At 44.3% G+C, this 20,727-nt stretch overlaps 1 protein-coding gene across 2 annotated transcripts; it reads right to left on the reverse strand.

Moving 5' to 3' along the window:
* Positions 1-34: 34 nt before the first annotated feature.
* On the reverse strand, positions 35-16,703 carry ZXDC (ZXD family zinc finger C). Of its 2 annotated transcripts, none has more exons than XM_075005261.1 (10): positions 15,590-16,703; positions 13,863-14,015; positions 12,947-13,025; positions 12,618-12,748; positions 10,829-10,999; positions 8,119-8,804; positions 7,306-7,390; positions 6,444-6,616; positions 3,916-4,017; positions 35-2,171 (listed from the first exon to the last, which is right to left on the reverse strand). In XM_075005261.1, exons 1-10 carry the CDS (start codon positions 16,701-16,703, stop codon positions 2,085-2,087), a joined length of 2,781 nt encoding a protein of 926 aa, XP_074861362.1. In that variant the 3' UTR covers positions 35-2,084. The 2 variants fall into 2 exon arrangements, with proteins under 2 accessions (XP_074861362.1, XP_074861363.1); XM_075005262.1 differs by having other exon boundaries at positions 6,444-6,613; positions 15,590-16,667.
* Positions 16,704-20,727: the final 4,024 nt, after the last annotated feature.

The raw sequence follows: 20,727 nt of genomic DNA on the forward strand, positions 1-20,727 counted from the left end.
CAAAAGATCACAAAGAAAAAACCCAATGTCAAAATGATCATAAAAAAGCTTTATTAATCCTTTTGCACCAGCAGTTCTTCAGATGTCCATTGCCAGCAATGGACTTCAAGCCGATTAACCTGAGTCTCGGCCCCAAGCAGTTAGCAATTTACATTCTTGTACAAAGCCAAGTGAGGTACGTTTTCAGAAGTAGAAACAAATGCAGTTTTAAGTCCCATAAAAAGAGTGTTTCTTTGCCATTTTCTTAATTTAAGAACAATTGGTAAAGTTCCATGAGGATCAAGAGGAGTTTGGCATTCACGGAGAGACAGCTTCTGGGGACAGCATGAGTGACTACTCCAAACCAAGACCCAGTAGTCTGTTCAATAGTGCTGTGCTCCGGTGGATGACTGGTAAGTCCCTTTAACTTTTCCACGCTGTACTCCATGATCAACCAAAACAACAGTCCCCACAATGAGTTGGTGAAATCTCCTCAGTGACTCACTCTGGCTTGGCCTCCTCACTTGAGACAGGCTAGAAGATCCCTTGGGCATGAGCATAGGAAAATCCAAAGCTCAAAATCGTATGGCCACCAGAGACAGTTAAAACTTAGTTCAACCAGAAGATAAAATACTGCCTGCAAAGCAGAGTCTGAAGTGAAAATAGTGTGTATACTGTTTTCAAGTCTCAGAAACAAAGTAGTATTTATCTGGACATAGTTCAAAAGGCACAGGAAGTAAAAGCATTTCTGAACAACCTCAGGTGAATTCAATAACAGTATAATAAATAAATATGTGCAATATTAGGAAGATCTCAATGTTCTTCTGCAGAACATCTTATTCTGTAAAAATATATACACGTACGTGCATACACACAACTCACTGGAAATAAAAACCATACACACCCTTTTCTCAAAGTCCTATACATAATTTTATAGGCATTCAGTACATGACCATAAATGTTTAAGTTACTACCTTAAAAATATAATAACCGAAAGGTGTTCTGTTTTTTCCACTGAGAATCTACACAAGCCTTAGTCCGGCTTATGCAATTCAGTTAAGCACAGTACATACAGCTGTTCTAGAAGCTGCAATTTTTCCATATGAGGCAATTCTCCCTAGTTAACAACTTCTCCTCTCACTCAAACTCTGACAACTTTATAATCAGTGTCCAGCTGGGCACTACACTCACTAGATATTCTAGCTTTTAATGAAGATCAAATAGTAATAGACTACATAATTCAAAAAGACAGTGGCTAGTTAGTGAGTTGACAACACTTTTTGTAAATATATGACATACTGGAAATGCTTTGAATTAAGTGGCTGTCAAACATTCCACCAAAGCAAGCAATGTTAAGAAAGACCTATCTTGTCAAATGCTGTTGGAACATTAGCTAATTGCTTAGAGAAAGTACAGTTCTCTAACACAGCTTTCTTTCTTCAAGTCTTGCTGGAAGAATTCAACTAAATATTATTTGGAATGAAAGAGGAAGAAACGCTACACAGGCATCAAAACTCTTCACAGTTAATATTTAATCCATAGTTTGTTATTCAAGGGACTTGTTTCTTCTCCCTGTCTTCTGGGGTCTATATTAATTTTCTGTATTGTCTTGTAAAATATTTTTTCCACAATTTGCTACTACCACCACCGTGGGCTGCAACAAGTTTTGGGGGGAAAATATTTCAAGATTTTAATTCATTAACCATTTCAAGTAGGAGACCTTTCCTAAGGGAGATAAAGTTTAAAGGGGTCACATGAGAGATTTTAAATATATATTTGTTCATTAGCTGTGCTATTTGCTTTCTTACGGGAACAGAAAACTATCACCCTGGTTAGAAGCGTAATAGCTATGGCACTTTTCTGCAATACGATTCAGCATGTCTGCCCCCAGCATCCTTGACCACGACACAGAAAGAACATCTTACACAGCCATGTAAAGTAGGATTTGCTGATTTTTTTATGTTAATATTTTTAATGTAATAATGGCAGGTGTGTGACCATAGTTATGTAGCCCTACTTTTCATATCTTCCTTGAGAAACTGGAACTATTTTTGCTTTGTCAAGACATGATTGCTGCATTGTTTTCAAATTAACATTCCTAAGAATCATTCCAGGTCCTGCAAGTTTATTGTGCTTCCGGTGAACTGAGAGTTATCAGAACCTGCATCATCTTCTGTGGAGTTATGTGGCTCCTGTCAAAACAAAGTAAACCAAGAGTGTGGAGTTCAGACAAAGCTTTTCACCCTATTCTCTGTTGATTGCTCATCAGACACGTGCCCTTTTTGTGATACCTCTTTACATTCAAGCACTTCACAGTTAATTTAAAGCTGTCGCACTCACTCCAGGGGTACTGACTAATTTAGCTTTGTAATCCACAGCATTTCATTAAATGCCAATGAGTCAGTGATGCATCCTGACTACTGTTGACAAAAGAAAAAAAAAAAAAACAACAAAATCTGAAAATATTGTTTGCGTTTCATGTTAACGCTTTAGAATTTCAAATCATCCAATCCCCTCCCCCACTGTACCCACCAGTTTGTTATAGAGTTGTTCAAGGCAGGGACACTTCTGGGAAAAAGGTATGCAAGTCACCTTTTTCCCCCCTACTGGAAAAGGCATTAATATTTAGCTTAAACACTACATTGCATTTAACTTGACAAATACAAAGCTCCGTAACTGTCATAAAAAGATACTTATTTTCCACCACAAAGATGTTAACAGTTGGTTGTGTAGCTGTCCATATTCATAAACAGCTTGTTCTAACAACAGATATTAGGAGTTTCCTGAATAGGTTGCATGATAGTTTTGCAGCTATTTTTCACATGCTGCTTTTGGCACTTACATGACATTTGATGGACCCGCGCTGGAGTACCATGTAGAAGACTTCCAAAAATAAAGAATTTACACCCACACTGCTAACCAAAAGTGACTTTCAGAGCACAGGGCAGTAGGGCGTTCCCTTCCCTTCAGCAATTTTCTAGCACACTTTTACTAGTGCAGGATATTTCTCCATGCCCGAGTTTTGACTAAGGATTCATCTCTGAAAGAGCCCCAGTTTCTACAGTGGTTATGTTTCTGGTAGTTGCCAATAGATTGTGTTTAAAAAGAAACATTCCCTGTTGCTGCTGGAGTTATTTGAACCCCATCACTATGGAAGGGTAGGATGTATAGATGTCTTCATGTTCCTTCTGGGACTAATACTTGGCCCCAGCCTGTACTCATTTGGCTAAGGTTTGTCATCAAATTTTAAAAAGTGAGCATCTGATTTTTGGCACACACACACACACACACACACACACACACACACACACACACACACACACACACACACACACACACACACACACACACACACACACACACACACACACACACACACACACACACACACACACACACACACACACACACACACACACACACACAAATCCAACAGAGCGTCCCCTCTGGCACCTATAGAAATGGCTGTATTTTCAGAAACAGTTGGTTAGCAACAGCCCCACTGGTACCAATGGATACCCTTTTGAAGACACAGTCATATCACATTTAGGTACCAAACTAGGAGCAGATCTTTTCTGAAAATCCAGTACCACAACTGTAGATGCAGAGCACTTTTGAAAATCTGGCCCCAAGTCCTTCCCTCTCTTCTGGGCCACCTATCATAATGGTCATGGAATACCTCTCAGTGCTGTCCTTTGGGGCAAAAGTACATACCATCTACAACATGCAGCAAAACATGAAGGGGACAAAACCCATCTACAGTCTCTCACCAACTTCCATGGCAAACCTCTTGTTTCACAGAGCTAAACACTGTGAAATGAGGCCTCAGGCTTAAATCAGAGTACATAGCTAATGTAGGACAGCAAAAGTGCTAGTGCTAATTTTTTTCATTGCAATTAACTTGACAACTGAACTCAGAGTTCTAAGATGCTGTACCTGAAGGATATGAACAGGTAAGTCCACTGTAAGTTGAGAATGCGACGAGGAAGACTGAGAGCTGAGCTGAAAGGGCAAGTCTCCCTCTCCCGGGGAATCATCCTGTGAAAGGAAAAATCACAATGCAAATATGAAATTTCCCAGCATCTCCTATCACTGCACAATAAGTTTCATTCATTACAACACAGCAGTCAAAAAAAACCAAAAACCAACAACCTAGGAAGGCGAGTGCCTTACTGGTTAAAACCTCACACAGACTAGTGTCCTAAGTTAGTGTGTCTTATACTTTTTCAGACCATGAACACCAAACAATAATAATTTTTTATGATGGAACACCTATGTTTTTTTTTAAAAAAAAAAAGTCAGACCAAGGAAGAGAGAAGGATGACTTGGAGCAAGTGAATGAGAGGGAGACTGGATCAGACGAGGAGCCCAGGGGACAACTGGGACTGGCTGGGCAGAGACTGAGATAAGGAATTTGGATGTGACTGTGGGTTGGGGGGAAAAGAGATTCAACAAAAGCTTGAAAAAAAAAAAAAAAAAAAACACAACCTGTAACTGAATGGGTAAGAATGGGACACAGAGAATTTAGAGGATAAAACAGATCAAAGTAACAGAATGTTCTGCGCCCATTGGAGAACATTCCCCCCCACCAGAGCTGGGAAGGGAATCCCAGTCTTCCAAGTCTGACAATTCCTCTACTGCCAGAAAATATCTGAAGCCTGCAGGCAAGGTGTCTCATCCCCATTCAGTGGTGAACCATGAAGATGATACAACCTACTACTACTATCAGTCTGTTAATTCAAGTCAGTGGTGGGCAACAGGCAGCCCACTGGGGCTGCACATGCAGCCCATGCACCCCATGGCTGTCCCCCTTTCCCACATACCTCTCATTCACTGGTGCACTTAAGCCCTGCACTTTCTACACCTTCCCCTCCCTCCCAGAGCTTTCGGAGGAGATGCAAATCGTCTGATTCATACTCAGTACCTGCTCCTCCCCCCAGTCCTGGAATGCCAAATCAGCTGTTCCCAGAGTTCCAGCTCTGGAAGGGAGAACGGAAATGAGACATGAATCAGGTGCCACAGCAGGTAAGCATGGGGCTCCAGTGCCCTAGTGCACAAGAGGCATGTGGGGGTGGAGGTAGCCAGGAGGGCCACAGGTAGAACCCCAGTGGACTGCAGGCTTCTGCAGCTTGTCTGTTCCTGATTCAAATGATAGAGATCTGTGGCATGGATCTAAGTATTTCAACAGTGCTGCTGACCCTTGTCAGCATCACTGTGACACATGATGAAATCTGTTTTTTCAGTTTGCTTAACAAACGTTACACCCTCTCTCTCCCCCTCCCTCCAGTAAGTTGCTCACAAAAACAACATTAAAAGAAAACTAAGCCTGGAAAATCAGGCATTCCAAAGCTACAAACTACCTGGAATAAGTTCCCCTGTGCAACTCTGAGCTGATCTGCTCCTGTGCATGTATGCATTATGGTTGTCTTTAGTTACATGAGTACATGCTATTCTCCCCCTCAGAACCCCCACCTCCTTCAATGCACAGGAAAGATAGTGCTCAATGAGCAAGCGGATATTTCAGTATTGTTTTCTCCTCATCATTCAGTGCACGGATCCATGCCTCACTTACTGCACGGAATTCAAACCTTGCTTCAAAAGACAGTTCTCTCCTGGGCAACCTTATTATTACAAGGTAATGTGTGTAATTACTAGTTATAGTAAAGGGCATGGTGGCATCTCTCCTTCCAAGCTCCCACTCCTGAGACTGTTCTCACCTCAAGGTCATTCTCCAATGCACCAACTCTTGGGGCTTTTCAGTGCTGCCCCAAGGCTTCTGCTGTACCACTTTATGCTGCCCGCAGTTCTCAACTGTGAGCCTTCCCAACATCTTAGCTGTGTCTAAACCTCCTTCCCCCTTCCTCCCACATGCATGAATAAGGGGGTTATTTATAGCAGAATTTTAGTTCACACAACAGCATTAATTTTTCATTACCAGCAAGGATGAGTTATAAAGTCCATCCCAAAGGGGCTCCCTAGGAGAATCATTTGAACCAACCCTCTTCACTCCAGTTACCATTGTAATGATTTCTAAAATGCTTTGATAAGCATTTCTATTATTGGTGATGAGTGTATAAAGGAAATCTCTTCAGGATAAGAGAAACATATTCTGTCCAAGCAACAAGCTTTAAAACAGATCAGCAATACACTACTCACCAAGTATCCTGGTGTCATGCAACAACTGCAGTATTGCCACAAGAGAATACTGTATCTGATTTGAGAAGTCAGTCTAACAATTTGACAGTTCACACACAGAACTGGGTAGAGTGCAATATCCCCTCTAAGCTTTTCCATCTGTGCACAGAATAAATTTTTTAATACGCACCCAGGCACATGTCAGTGTGAAATGAAAACCTAGCTGCATGTGCTTTGTTAATCAGTTGGGCAGCATCTGAACCTCTCCTGAGTGGCCACAGCTTACTTGGAACACTGGCAGAGCGTATGTTTAATTAACGTGTTCTTACCTGAAGCAATTGAATTTGCACATACTGTGTGCCAGTTGCTGGATCCCTTATAGTTAAGCCTCCGTTTGGCAAAACAACACTGCCACACAATCGCTGGCCATGGCTACTAGATGAGAAGCTGGTAGGACTCACTTTACCTCCTTTGCTTTTCCTCTGGCCAGAATTCGACGCTGCTGAAATAAAATAATGTTATTGATTATAATGGAAAGTTTCTCTTTAGGATTTGTCCACTTCTAGTTATGTAGGTAGTGGTTATATCATCTAATGGTAACATTTAGTGCATTTTGAACATATGAAGTGCAATATAGTGTCTAAGCATCATGATACCCACTACCAAAGTAAAACTGCAGCCTATTTGAATCAGTCCAACAGTCTGAGGGTTGAAAAAAGTTAAGAACTGCTTCTCGCCAGGAAAAAGTTAATCTAACTATCCAAGACATGTCTGAGCATAGTGCTGAGAAAGTGTAAGTGTACTGCCTGCAAGCCAACACTGCAGTAGTGTGCTAATCCACAATCTGGAAGTGAAACTGATGCATATGAAATGCAAAAAGTGGACCAAAAGAATAAATAAGTAACATTTTTTAAAAAGGATAATCCTACGAGTCGAGTAAGTAAATTATACTAAGGGTGAGGAAAGGAGTTTAAATACAATTTTAACCTACCATGGTCCCTTTAACAGAAAGGGAACACGCACAGATAAATTTTTTTTAAACTTTCAGTTAATCTGAAACTTCATGGCAAGATTGTAACTATCTACAAAAGCACAACTCATTCAGACTTTGCTATTAATTTAAAAATAAAATTTTCTTGAAAGAAAGTTTCATTGGGATTACTAGATTCAGCAAGAGAGATAACTCCTCACCTGTGCTGCTCGCATTTCCTTTCTGTTTTCTTTTCTTGGCTAGCTGAATGGCTCTGTAGTCTGTCCTTGCAGATCCACCACTCTCCTATTCACACAAGATGATGTTTTATGTGTCGTTGAAACAAATTAAGCTAATAAAGCCAGTCTAACAAGTCATGGGTTCTTTATATTTTACATTATATAGTAATGGAAGGGATTTAAAACTAGTAACTTTTTTACACAGTGGCAGTCTTTTGATCTGCTTTCTGCATGTAAATGACATCTGAAGTTAAACTCACTTCCATGTTTATGAGCATTTTCAATAGGGTCATGCTATGATAAGAGAAACATTTTATACTGAAAAACAAACATTTATCTTTACATAATGCTAGAAAGAGAAAAGTCTTCCAGAAGCAATACTAAAGACAGACATTATGGGAATGAAGAAAGACTATTTCAGTTATTTTCAATCCCCAAAACCCCTTCTCTGAAACTAACTCACAAAGGACATACCATATATTCCCCTCCTTATGCCTTCTTGTTATTCCCACTTCACCCACAGGGGTTAAATTTGAACCATGTTTTAAGCTTTGAATTCAATCCTTCCCTACCCCACCCACACATTTCAGGCCTTTTAAAGAACATTTCACTGTGCTGAATCCATGTCTAACAGCATAGTTTGTCAATACAGAGTCCTACATTCTACATAAAAACCCATGCAACTAGATAAATCAGTATGAAAGGTCTGCCCATAAATTGCAAGCAGCACTAAAATATCCCCGAAGTTAAGATGCTTCAGTCATCTGGAGACAACCAAATATAATTACTGCATACCAAAAATGAGCTGCCAGTCACTGTGCTAAGATCCGTTTCTTTCTGAGCACTGTAGCTTCCTGGAGGGTTGGCGAACACAAACTGTGTCACCACTTTACTGCCTTCCTGTTGACCAACAACATCCAAACTAGGAAGCAAGTTTCGTTCAGCTTTAGTTGGTGTCAGTAACTCAGGTCCATTGCTTCCCCCAAGGCTGCTGGAAGGGGTCAAAGTGGCAGTGTCTATCGTTAGATTATTGCTGGACGTCAAACCATGCAAGTCTTGACCAGAATTCTTCACTGATAAAGATGCTAGTGAACCTAAGGCTTCCGCATTCACAGTCTGTACATCATCCAGATTTGAAGTACTTTGCTGTAAAACTGTAGCAGTGGTTCCCATCAAGAGAGAACTGTCCAGGCTATGTGGAATATCACTACTTGCCACCAATATCAAAGGGTCAGCTGTTTGGCCTAGGGAATTGCTATTGACAGAGAGATTTCCACCAAGCGTAGACCCCACTGAAGCAACATCTATGGTGACAATTCCAGAGTTTACTAAAGCCATATCTGTTGCAATCCCAGAATTGTTACCAGACACATTGGAGAAAAGGGATACAAGGTCTATGTTGCTGAGGTCACTTTGTCCTGGGCTGGTGAGTTCATTACTTGGGGTGAGGGAACTGGTTGCTTCAAGCTGAGTTAAGAGATCTGAAATACAATAGGTGTATTATCTTGCTTGAAAATGCAACAGTCATTGACAAAGAAAAGGAGATTGTGTGACCCTACTTGCGGCTCAAATAGTGCAATACTCAAAAGTAGGTACACACAGAAGCCCAAAGAAACACACTAATTACTAACAGATATCTTAATACCTTTTTGAGAAAAAGAGGCCAACACCCTCAGTAAGTTTACACACACTGTGAATAAATGAAGCAATATTACTGACAGAAATTGTGGGGTTTAGAATGCAACACATTGTGCCAGACAAGTGAGAATTTAATAGAGGAGAAACCTCATTGCATGTAACACTGTGAAGACAAAATAGCCTTAAAATTACAGACTAAAATACTTCCTAAATTAAACCCACTTTTCTAAATAAGAATTCCAAAGGAAAGCAAGCTTATTAAAATAAGCTCATGTTTATTAAAAAAATTGAGATTTCACAATGTGACAAAGTGTGGTTTTATTCACCTGGTTTGGCTGGATGTGTTTCTTGTTGCCCGGTAGTAACACCAGGCGAGTGCCTCAGTTTCCCTTGGCACAGCATCAGTGCATAGTGGTAATGGGAGTTTCAGTGTGATGACTTCTTACATGTCAACAACTGGGCTCCAGTTGCCACCCTCCAACTGCCCACTTCCAGTTTAATCTTGTCTGGCTGGAGAGGGAGGAAGGAAGCAAGCAGGGCCTGGCTCAGGGACTCCCCACCCCAAAATGGATTGTATTGAGTACTTCTGTTTCTGTACAGACAAGTATGTTCTATGCTGGCTACATCTACACTACCCAAAAACTTTGAAATGGCCATGCAAATGGTCATTTCGAAGTTTACTAATGAACTGCTGAAATACATATTCAACGCCTCATTAGCATGCGGGTGGCTGCGGCACTTCAAAATTCACGGGGCTCGCCGCCGCGTGGCTCGTCCAGACGGGGCTCGTTTTCGAAAGGACCCCGGCTACTTCAAAGTCCCCTTATTCCTATCTGCTCATAGGAGTAAGGGGGCTTCGAAGTAGCCGGGGTCCTTTCGAAAATGAGCCCTGTCTGGACGAGCTGCGTCAATTTTGAAGTGCCGTGGCCACCCGCATGCTAATGAGGCGCTGAATATGTATTTCAGTGCTTCATTAGTAAACTTCAAATGACCATTTGCATGGCAATTTCAAAGTTTTTGGATAGTGCAGACACGGCCACTTTGTCACTGTCAGCTAATAAAACCTTCTGTTCTCCCTGTTGAATGAATCTCATCTGACTGTGAATGGTGATAAAGGGCCTGCTGACCCCCACACTCCATATCACCCAATCATAAGGCATATTTTCCAATCAAGTATTAATTTCCTGTGTAATGTCTTCTCTTCCCATCCTTACAAAAATCCAAAAACACTGTACAGAAATTTCTCATCTGTGTATATTACTTTGAATTTTTTTTCCAGTGGTCTCTTTTCCCTATTCACTATGCTACCAATCCAGAACTTTGAGCTCATGTCTTATTTTGCTTCAATTAGTTGTCTAAAGAAAGAAAGATTAAGTTTGCTGCGCCACTGAACGATAAGATCACTAAAAACGTTTAGTGATGTTCCACTGTGGTGATGAATCTCATATCCAGAAAACAGTAAGTGCTGTTCATACTGCTGGATAACAAAGTTCCTTTCACTATAAGGATTTCCCCATACACTTCTACTCACCCAAATACCCTCAAAGCAGTTTATGCTGTAAGTCAGGAGTCAAAACTATTTTGATTTTAATCATGATCAGAAAGAGTATTTTGAAAAGCCTTCAAAAGCAAGGTCAACTTAATTCAACATGTTACTGACTTCTGGAAACCATAAGCCAAGCCCCAGTTACAATTCCCACTGAGAATTTCATGCTATATACATATACAGAGGAAAAAAATCCTGGTTCCACTGAAGTCAGTGTCTTGTTGCTGACTTCAATAGGACCAAGATTTCACTCACAGTATTTGCCTTATATAGTGTCGAGGCTTCCCTTTGTCCCAGCCACATTTTGAGGCTAATATATACCTGGACTGAAGTTGTGCTGTTTGACCATGTGAGTCTTCATACTATGCTTTGAAGTGAACAATTTATTACAACTTGGTACTGGACAACGGGTCTTTGATGAATCCACATCCTGAAGATGTTTCTTGGAGTGAATATACAAACTACTGCGTGCAGAGAATTTTGCACAACAACCTGCAACATGATACAGAGTATAGGATCTTTCTTAGTTTTAACTTAAAAATAGTATTTAGAATTCCATAGTGGACATCTCAAACTCATACAACTTTCTAGTCAGTTAACTTGCAGCACTTGTGCACAGGTGCCATACATAAACACAGGACGATAATCAACAATACAAAGCAATGCAGCAGAGTTTCAAAGGCATAGAAAAAAACGCCACGTCAGGCAGATCACTGCTGTAGCTAGTTGAGCGTCCTGCTTCTAACAGCAGCAAAAAAAAAAACACCCCCAAATGATTCGGTGCAAAGCGTCACAAAGGCAATTTAAAGAGAACGCCCTTTGGAAAAGCATAAGGCAAATACTTCCTGACAGCCCACAGGGCAAATACCACTTTGTGTTCTGTCATGACATGCAAGTATCAATGTTCCTTGTTCAACCAGAAAGTTGGGTAAAAGGTCTCTTGTCTATTTACACAACACTTATAACCTAAGTCACTTTAAAAATTCCACCAGAGACTGTGCCTCAATGATTTTCTGCACCAAGTGGCTCCACTTTTTTACCCGAATTCATTTTCAAACTGTAGTTCTTTTTTGTAAGCTCCCCATATACCTTTAGCCACTTAATTATCCCTTAACAGATACTTGTACTTCTGCAGAGACCAATTTGCTGGAAGAGGCAACCCAAGGTCACCACAAGTACTGGAGATGTCCACATACTGAAGAGTTATAAAGAAAAAAGCCATCATAACTCTTCTGCAGTACTTTCTATCCCTGTCAAAGAAGACCAACCAGCCTATTAGATTAATCTAAACAGCAATCAGGTGCTGAGCAGACATCTTTAGTCTATCTAGGGATGTAAAATCTCATTTAACTAGTTAACTGGTTTAATGGTAGGTTTAGCCAAAGAAACAGGTGAGGGAGGGCTGAAGTGGCCCCACTCATGGCACGCGGGGGACCAGGGCTGCTCCGGCCTGGCTGAAATGTCCCTGGCCATGATGGTGCCACAGGTGGGGAGTGTTTCAGCAGAGTTGGAGAAGCTCCCGTCCAAGCAGCCTGGTCCAAGAGCACCATGGGCCAAGGGCACTCCTGAGCAGCCGGAGCAGCTCCTGTCCTTTGCAGGGGAGACTCCTCCAGACCAGCTGGGCTTGCGGGGGCACCCCAGCCACCTTTCACCCATTCCCAGCCACTGATTCTCTAAACCCACTCCCCTCACCCTTGGGCTCAACTGCTTGTTGAGCAGGGCTGGGGAATATTATCCAACCCCCATTTATCCAACATTTCATTTTATAAAACAGAGTGTTGGATAACCGGGGGTCAGATAATCGGGGTTTTACTGTATATATTTTATTCAGTAAGCTCTTCAGTTCTTATATTTATTGTGAAAACATCATAAGAAAAAAAAAAAAGACAAATGATCTGCTAGCCATTTCTACTGCCTCCTGCATACCTGGGACAACGTGGTTCCTTCAACTAGACGTTCTTTAAGAAAATAAACTACATAAAGATTTTAAAAAGTAAAATAGGATTTTCAATACCCTTCAGTGAGCCTTGACTATGAAGGACCCTGGCATCTACCAAAACCTCATGTGCTCTAGTAAGTACCTAACAGAACTGAGGACGACAAACTGTACCTTCCACTGGACATTCAAATGGTTTTGTGCCTAGGTGAGTTATACTGTGGCCTTTCAAGTGTTCTGCTCTTGTGAAGGATTTCCCACAGCCTTCTACTGGACATGTAAATCTTCTGTCATCTTCATGCTTCCTACAAAAGGAGATTATTATTTCCAGATGTAAGTTCACTGCATGCTCATTTCTAGTGTCAATTACAACCAACATGATTCTAATACTTTTAAAACAGCTGTCCACATTAGAACATGTTTAAAAAATAAGAAGAATTAACAGGTAAACCATGTGTTGGCTTTGGGTTTTTAAGCATAAATCATACATGTGGACTGTTTACCTTTTGTGTCTTAGAAGCTTTGACATGCTAGTGAATGACCAGCCACAACCTTCAGAATCACAGATAAAAGGCCTTTCACCTTAAAATAAGGTAACAGAGAGGTAGCCAGGTTAGTCTGTATCTTTAAAAAACAAAAAACTAAAAAGCAGTCCAATAGCACGTTTAAGACTAACAAAATAACTTATCTGGTGATTAGCTTTCATGGGGCTGAAGCTCAGCACCTTTACAAAAAAATAAAGTCTCATATTTAATCACCTATTTAATCCACATGCAGCAGATGGCCCTATATTCATTTGGAAACGGTTTGCTTTTCATTGTTTATACAGTAATTTATACAGGTTTGTTTTGCCCCATTTCTCTCTGCTTTATCTTTTTGTGCTAACATGCAGCCCATTTTTAAAGTAAATAAAACTCATTTCTCCCTGAAGACGTTTTAACCAATTATTGTTGTAAACATTTTAAAATGACTAAAATATTTCCCTACTCTTGCAATTTGTGCTATGCATATGACAGTATTTGGTTTATGGTCAGTCTCTTCTTGTTACTGGGTGAAACAGGAAAGGAAACAAATCAAGAGACAGGGAAGTGTGACCGTAAAGTCACAAAAAAATAGATGGTACCAAGTTAAACTAACAACACAAAGATGACAGTATCACTTACAAGATGCTGACAGTTTCAAGTCATTGTGAGTTTCTCACTCTTCCAACTCTGGCTTGCAAACATTTAAAAGGGTGTTTCCATTCGCATTAAAAGTAATTCTCATTGGCATTTAGTTTGTAAGGACTGCTTTTATAAATGGGTAAAAAGTCTGAGGCTGCATCTGATGCCATCTCAAATTACGAGCTGCCCTGAGGAATACCTAGTAACAGAGAGGAAGCAGTGCTAGTCTATATACTGTCAAAACAAAAAAGCATACCTGTGTGACTTCTCATGTGGATTTTCAGTCGGCAGGCTTTGTCATACTGTTTGCTACAACCAGGGAAAGAGCAGGAGAACTGTTCTTGGTCTCTGAAGTGAGCTCGATTGTGAGAAAATAATGCACTCACTGTGATAAAGGTTCTCTCACAACCTAAGGAAAGAGAGGCACATCATGTTAGTGCTGTGTGACATACAAAAAAGGAAAATTAAACTTTATACCATACTGCAGTGTTTGTGATTAAGGGCTGGAATTGGATATCCACCTCAAGACAGTATGTTTTGGGCACAAAGGAAAGCAAAGCCATTGCAACTTGATACACTGCATAGAAAAGATGCAATTATTTAGAAAAGCTGGTGGACTAATACACATCAACAGATTACAAGACAACAGCGAAGACAGTACTCAGATTAAAAATTTGTTTTACTATTGTTGTACATTGATCAGAGCTCTACCTAATTTTAAAAAGAAGATGTCCAGAAACACCCTTTTTCTTTCTGCTATTCAAACAGCAAACTCTGGGGGGGATCTGTCTACAACAAGTAAACAGAAGGTGGAGAGCAAATGATTTTAACTGTCCATTCCAGATATCAGGATAACATAGAAGAATGGAGCAGCAGAAACAAGTTACTGATAAACACAGGCAGGGTAAGTGTGACAACTAAAGAGCTGAAAGCTAGGACTCCAGCTTGGCTATCCTTGCACATAATCAGTGACCCCAAAGAAACAACAAGCAGTCCTATGGCACCTTAGAAACTAAAAAACATATTAGGTTACAAGCTTCTGTGAGTAAAAAACCCACTTCATCAGATTGAAAACCTGGGACCTCATGAATCTGTTAGCCTCTAAGGTGCCATAGGACTGCTTGTTGTTTTTGAAGTTACAGACAAACATAGCTACCCCCGAGACTCTTCCCCCAGGGGAATAAATACTGCAAGGTGAGAGTGCTCATATAAATGCCTCACATTTAACGGCCATAAATATCTAGGACTGAGTATCTGAAAAGATTGCTTTGCAGGCTGTGAAAGTTCCTGGCAGAATTCTGCAACAGAACCTCTCCAATCATCGCTGCATGAGAAACATTCATGTACTACAGTATTTGAAGTTCTACAGAGGAACGCCACTTAATGGTATGAACATGATCACGGTTGTTTAATTGGGAACAATGTGACAAGAAATGATTCATGAACCTCTTTGTATGCGTAAAAGATTCCCCCCACACCACCCCCAGCAATAACGGACTTGCTCTTTGAAACAAGAAGTCCTGTGGCACCTTATAGACTAAGATTTTTTGGAGCATAAACTTTCATGGGCAAAGCCCCCCTTTGTCAAATGCATCTGATGAAGCGGGTCTTTGCCCATGAAAGCTTCTGCTACAAAATATCTGTTAGTCCATAAGGTACCACAGGACTTCTTGTTGTTTTTGAAGACACAGACTAACTCACCCACCCCTCTAACACTTGCTCTCTGAAGACTCCCAAGGCCCTCCAGCTCTCCTGCCCGCTCCCAAGAGTCAGGCGAGCGGGGCGGGAGTAGAACTCGTTTCTCTGGGGGCAGGTTCCTAACGCCTCACAAGCCCCGCGTCCCAGGACAGGAAGCCAGAGAGCTGGGGCGCGCGGGTTGAGCTCTCTCTGAGCGTCAGCCCCTATCAGTGCGCGGGCGCTAGTCGCCCTCCCCCCATCCCCATCCTCTCCCTCCCCCCCGCGCGGCGCCGGGGAAGCGATTACCGGGGAAGTCACAGCGGTAGGGCCGGTCGGGCTCCAGGTGGCTCCGCCGCTGGTGCGCGCCGAGGCGGGCGGCGCTGGGGAAGCGCTGTCCGCAGGCCTCGCACTTGTGAGCCGCCTCCTGCTCGTGCGCCCGCCCGTGCGCCCTCAGGTTGTAGACGGTGGTGAAGCGCTTGGTGCAGCCGGGCGCGGCGCAGGCGAAGGGCCGCAGCTTGTCGTGCGAGTGCAGATGGCGCCGCAGCTTGTAGGCGGTGGCGAAGGACCAGGCGCAGCCGGGCACCGGGCAGCCGAACGGCCGCGCCGCCCGCCCGCCGCCGCCCGGCCCGGCCCCATGAGCCGCCAGTCGGTGCAGCCGCAGCTGCTGCTTGCGGGAGAAGGTCTCGTCGCAGCGAGGCTCGGGGCAGTGATAGACCAGCAGCGCCCGCTGACCCCCAGAAGCCGGGCCCGGGGCCTCCCCCTCCGGCCTGGGGGTCCGGGCCCGGCTGGGCAGCGGCTCCGACGCATGCGGGTTGGCCGGCTCCGGCGCGGCCCCCGCGGGGGCAGGCGGCCCCGGCTCGGAGCCCAGCGTCAGGACCCCGTTCTCGATGCGCACCACCAGGCTCTGGTTGTTGATGGTGATGGTGCCGGAGAAGGCGCCGGGGCCAGAGCCGGCCGGGCCTGAGCCCTCCGCCTCCTCCACTTCCCGCCGGGCCGGCGCAGCCGACACTGGGGGACCCGGTGGTGGCTGGGCCGGCCCGGGAGCCTCCGCCAGCTCCGCCCGGGGAGGCTCGGCGCGGCCGCTCTCCCCGCCGCCAGGCCCGGCCCCCGGCTCCCCCGCGCCCCGCACCAGGTTGAGGACAAGCAGGAGGCCGTCGCTGTCCGGGCCGGGCGCCGCGGGGGGCCCCGGGGCAGCGCTGGGACCCGCCTCCTGCTTCTCCTCCAGCAGCATCACCGGGAAGCTCATATACAGGCCCGAGGGGACAACGGCCGGGTCCCACTCGGGCGGCGGCGGCGGCGGCTCCGGCTCCCGCTGGGGCAGGCGGGCGGCGGCCGGAGCCGCGGCCCCGCCGCCATGTTGAGTGTCGGGCCGAGGCCGGGGCCGGGCCGCCTCCACCGCGGGCTGCCCCTGCGTTTCCATCTTGGGGGTCCCTGTAGCAGCGGCTGAAACCGGAGCCGCGGGGCGGGGCCGGCGGGCGGCGGCGGAAACCTGGAACCGGGATTCCAGAGCGGAGCCGGGCGGGGCGCGGCGGGGGAGAAAGCCCGGAACTGGAGTTCGCGGGGTTCCGGACGGGAGGGCGGGCTGGAGCGGCGCCCGGCGCGGCGGAGGCAAAACTGAGGGCGCCGGGAGCGCAGAGTCCCCAGCACGGCTTGTCCCTCTGCCGCCCTGTTCCAAATCCCCAGCACAGCTTAGTGCTGGGCTGGTTCCATAACATTGGGTGGGGTGGGGAGGTGCACACTTGGCCTAGTTTGTGTCCCTCCACTGCACCCCTCCTGCTGGCCGCAGCCCTGCGGGTGTTGCTGAGGGGTTCAGGAGCTGCCCTGCTGTTCTGTCATGCTCCTGTTCTCCCAGCCAGTGCCAACCTGTCACATTGTCCCTCTATGCTCCTCCCGCAGCTCCTGTCCCCAGCTACCCTCTGCACTCATCTGCCCACTCCTGTGCCTTCTCCTTTGCCCCTTGCTTACACGCAGCCCCCCTCACCACCCACCTGAAGCAAATACCAACCACTACACCACAGAAATACTAACCCAGGAATCTATCCCTGCAGCTAACCTCAGTGCCAGCTCTGCCCATGTAGTTATTTAAGTGACACCATCGCAGGACCTAGCCACCTGAGGCACACTGTCCTGCTCACTCACCTGCATATCTACCAATGTGATGTATGCCATCATGTGCCAGCAATACCCGTCTGCCATGTACATTAGCCAAAGCCAACAGTCTCTATGCAGAAGGGTAAATGGCCATAAATCAGACATCAAAGAATGGCAATATAAAATCCAGAAGGAGAATGTTTCAATCTCTTTGGACACTCAAGTACAGATTTCAAAGTAATCATACTTCGCCAAAAAAAACAGCTTCAGAAGAGACTTCAAAGAGACTCTGCAGAGCTGCAATTCATTTGCAAACTTGACACAATTAATCTGGGTTTGAATAGGGACTGGGAATGGCTGGCTTACTACTACTACCAGTTAACTCTTGTACTCCGTGCGGAGCACAGTTTATCTACAAATCTACAAGTCTCCTCCACTTCACTCTACCTTGGGACAAATCTTCCAGCTGGTCCCAGGAGTACCCCAGTTGTTGTCCTTCAATCTCAGTAGACCTTCCCACATTGTCCCAGGCTCACTACACAAGCAGTTTTCTCTGTCTTGTTTACATCTCCTCATCAACTATTGGGAGTGGGCCACATCCACCCTGACTGAATTGTCCTTGTTAGCACTTTTCCTCCACCTGACAGGGTAACTCTTCTTTTCATGTGCCTATTTATACCCACCTTTGTAATTTCCACTCCATGCATCTGGCAAAGTGGTTTTTGCTCACAAAATCTTGTGCCCAAATGAATCTGTTAGTATGTAAGGTGCCAAAGGACTCTGTTTCTTCCCTATAGAGACAAACCAAGGCATCCCCTCTGATGCAATAATTTAGACACTTAATGGTATTCTGAGAAACAGCCAGTAGATGGTGATATAGCACTAGTCCAACAGTGCCATTTAAAAAAAACAAACAATTTCACAGTTTAATTTTGCATTTAATCTTGAACATCAAAGGTTGTTTTTAATGTGGAGCCCTTATTAACTTATAATAGGTCCACTAATATTAAGGTATTGACAAGCTCCTATTATTTGCAAATGCTTCCTGTAGTATATTAATATGGGTGTGTAATAAGGCCACATGAGTTCCAGCTGAGACTTGTCTTATATAGTGTATGAGAGTATGGACAGGAGACCCCCACCTTCCATAACATGCATGTGCAAAGGGGAAGACACAGTACCAGTCCTCCTGAGACACAAGTTCTGTAGGTGGTGACAGCAGCACTAGAATGCCTACCATTGCCCCAGAGACTGGAGGATTGTCTGAGTTACTCATGTTTTCTGTGGAGTTGCGTCAGTGCCCCGCCCCCTCACTGTAGGCTCTGGTAGTCTAGTTGGTTTGGATGCTTTCTGCCAACAATTCTTATTACCATTTTCCTTAGCTTAGAAAATGTTTGTTGGACAACGTGATCTGGAATCCTCCTCAACAAGTTTAGAGTGTCTGTGTTTAGAGAGTGAGCAGTGAAGCATGGTAGATTGCTAGCAGTATTCCAGGCCTCTGTCACTGCAAAGGAGGAAACCCCAAACAAAAATCCCTCTTTTGTACAACCCACCTGAGAGAGGCTAGGGAGGCTAGTTCACCTATCTAAATAAAACACCAATTCAGCTGCTGTAATAGATAGAAAAACTGAAGCCCAGATTAATCCCTCAAATTGTGGCTTTCTGTCCTGTAGGTATAACTGCATGGCCATGTCTACACCAGTCCAAATCTTTGAAATGGCCATTTAAGATTAGTAATGAGGCACCTCATTAGCATGCAGCCAGCCCCGTTTCTTTGAAATTGTCACTTTTTGCTGCCGCACAGCTCATCCAGGCAGGGCTCCTTTTCAAAAGGACCCTGCCAACTTCTAAATCCCCTCATTCCTATCTGCAGAAAACACATATGGGCTACATCTACACTAGCCCAAATCTTCGAAATGGCTATGATTACTAATGAGGCACTGAATATGCTGAATATCTGCAGATAGGAATAAGGGGATTTCAAAGTTGGCGGGGTCCTTTTGAAAAGGAGCCCCGTCTGGACAAGCCGCGTGGCAACAAAAAGCAACAACTTTGAAGAGCTGGGGCCAGCGGCCTACTAATGAGGAGCAGAATATGCATTTCAGCTCCTCATTTTGAAGATTTGGGCTAGTGTAAACTTAGCCCATATGTGTTTTCTGAACATGCAGCCTTGTCATGTTCACGAGACAGATGTGAAGATGCTGTTTGTGGTCAAGGAAGGACTTTTACAATGGGGCAAACTTCAGAAAGAACACTGCTACAGAAATTCCTTTACTCCGTCAGTCATTGCATGGATGTCTTATATTATTACTGTGTGCGTGTGAGGCAGAGCACTTTCCCTCACAGCTTGGTTTCTCCAACAGTGAAGTCATCACCCTACTAATGACATCAGTCTCTTCCTGGAAGGAGAGAGCAATCACCTCTACAGAATTCTAGTTTCTCAGAAAAGAAACTCTGGCCTAGACTTGCGTATAGTTCCAGCATGCTCTTCATCAGCTGCTGCTGCTTCACCCCTGACAGGTTCAACCTCTCTAGTCTGGCATGCCCTCATCCAACAACATTGCTGGTCCAGCATGATTTGAGTTAGCCAGATGACCGCTTATCATTGATGTAGCCAAGTTTCCTGTGGTCCCATAAAGTTTGTGTCCAGCTACCAGTCCTGGCTCTCAGTGTTCTGTGCTGTCATTTACCCCAAATGTCTTCAAAGAGTCTAGTAAGCAATGGACGTGTTGGTAATGCTGCTACATAGTACTGACCTCCCGGGGTCAGTAAATTCTCTCATTTGACACCAGTCAGGTCCTGAGGGTGCTGAATTAGAGAGGTTCAACCTATAGTTGGGACTAGCCACAAAATGGAACTTGAACTGCATTTTAAACAGCCAAAAAACACCACAGCTAGCAAAGGAAGGCCAGCCTGCATGTGTGGGTTTCCGAGGTAGGTTGTTTCTGGTGTACTGTTCCACCTATCAAGCCAGGGACAGACAATTCAGTATTCATCACCTTTCCGTGCACATATGTTGCTACACACACCAGCTGTGTTAGAATAATGTTAAGGGCACAAAACTAAATATTAGGAAACACCAGAATTAAGGTTACATTTTCAGTCTGATTTAACCATCCCCTTTTACCTCTACCTTATGATATAGTCTTTGGATATCCCTAAACCTCTGATTGCCAGAAGTAAAGACTGGACGACAGGGGATGGATCAGTCAATATTTGCTCTGTTCTATTCATTCTGGGAAGGTGGAGGGTTGCCCTCAGTGGCGAAGGAAAGAGTTAAGAGCTACTTAGAAAAACTAGATGTACATAAATCCATGGGTCTGGATTTAATGCACCCAAGGGTACTGAGGGAA

The sequence above is a fragment of the Carettochelys insculpta genome, chromosome 11 (genome assembly GCF_033958435.1).
Source record: "Carettochelys insculpta isolate YL-2023 chromosome 11, ASM3395843v1, whole genome shotgun sequence".
Classification (NCBI taxonomy): domain Eukaryota; kingdom Metazoa; phylum Chordata; order Testudines; family Carettochelyidae; genus Carettochelys; species Carettochelys insculpta.

Coding starts and splice junctions, on each gene's coding strand:
- ZXDC (XM_075005261.1), bottom strand. CDS start 16,703: ATGGAAACGCAGGGGCAGCCCGCGGTGGAGGCGGCCCGGCCCCGGCCT. Junction 7,391..8,118: donor TGACTGGCAGCTCATTTTTG/GTATGCAGTAAT, acceptor TTGTGTGAATAG/GAGAGTGGTGGATCTGCAAG. Junction 6,617..7,305: donor AGGAAATGCGAGCAGCACAG/GTGAGGAGTTAT, acceptor ATTTTATTTCAG/CAGCGTCGAATTCTGGCCAG.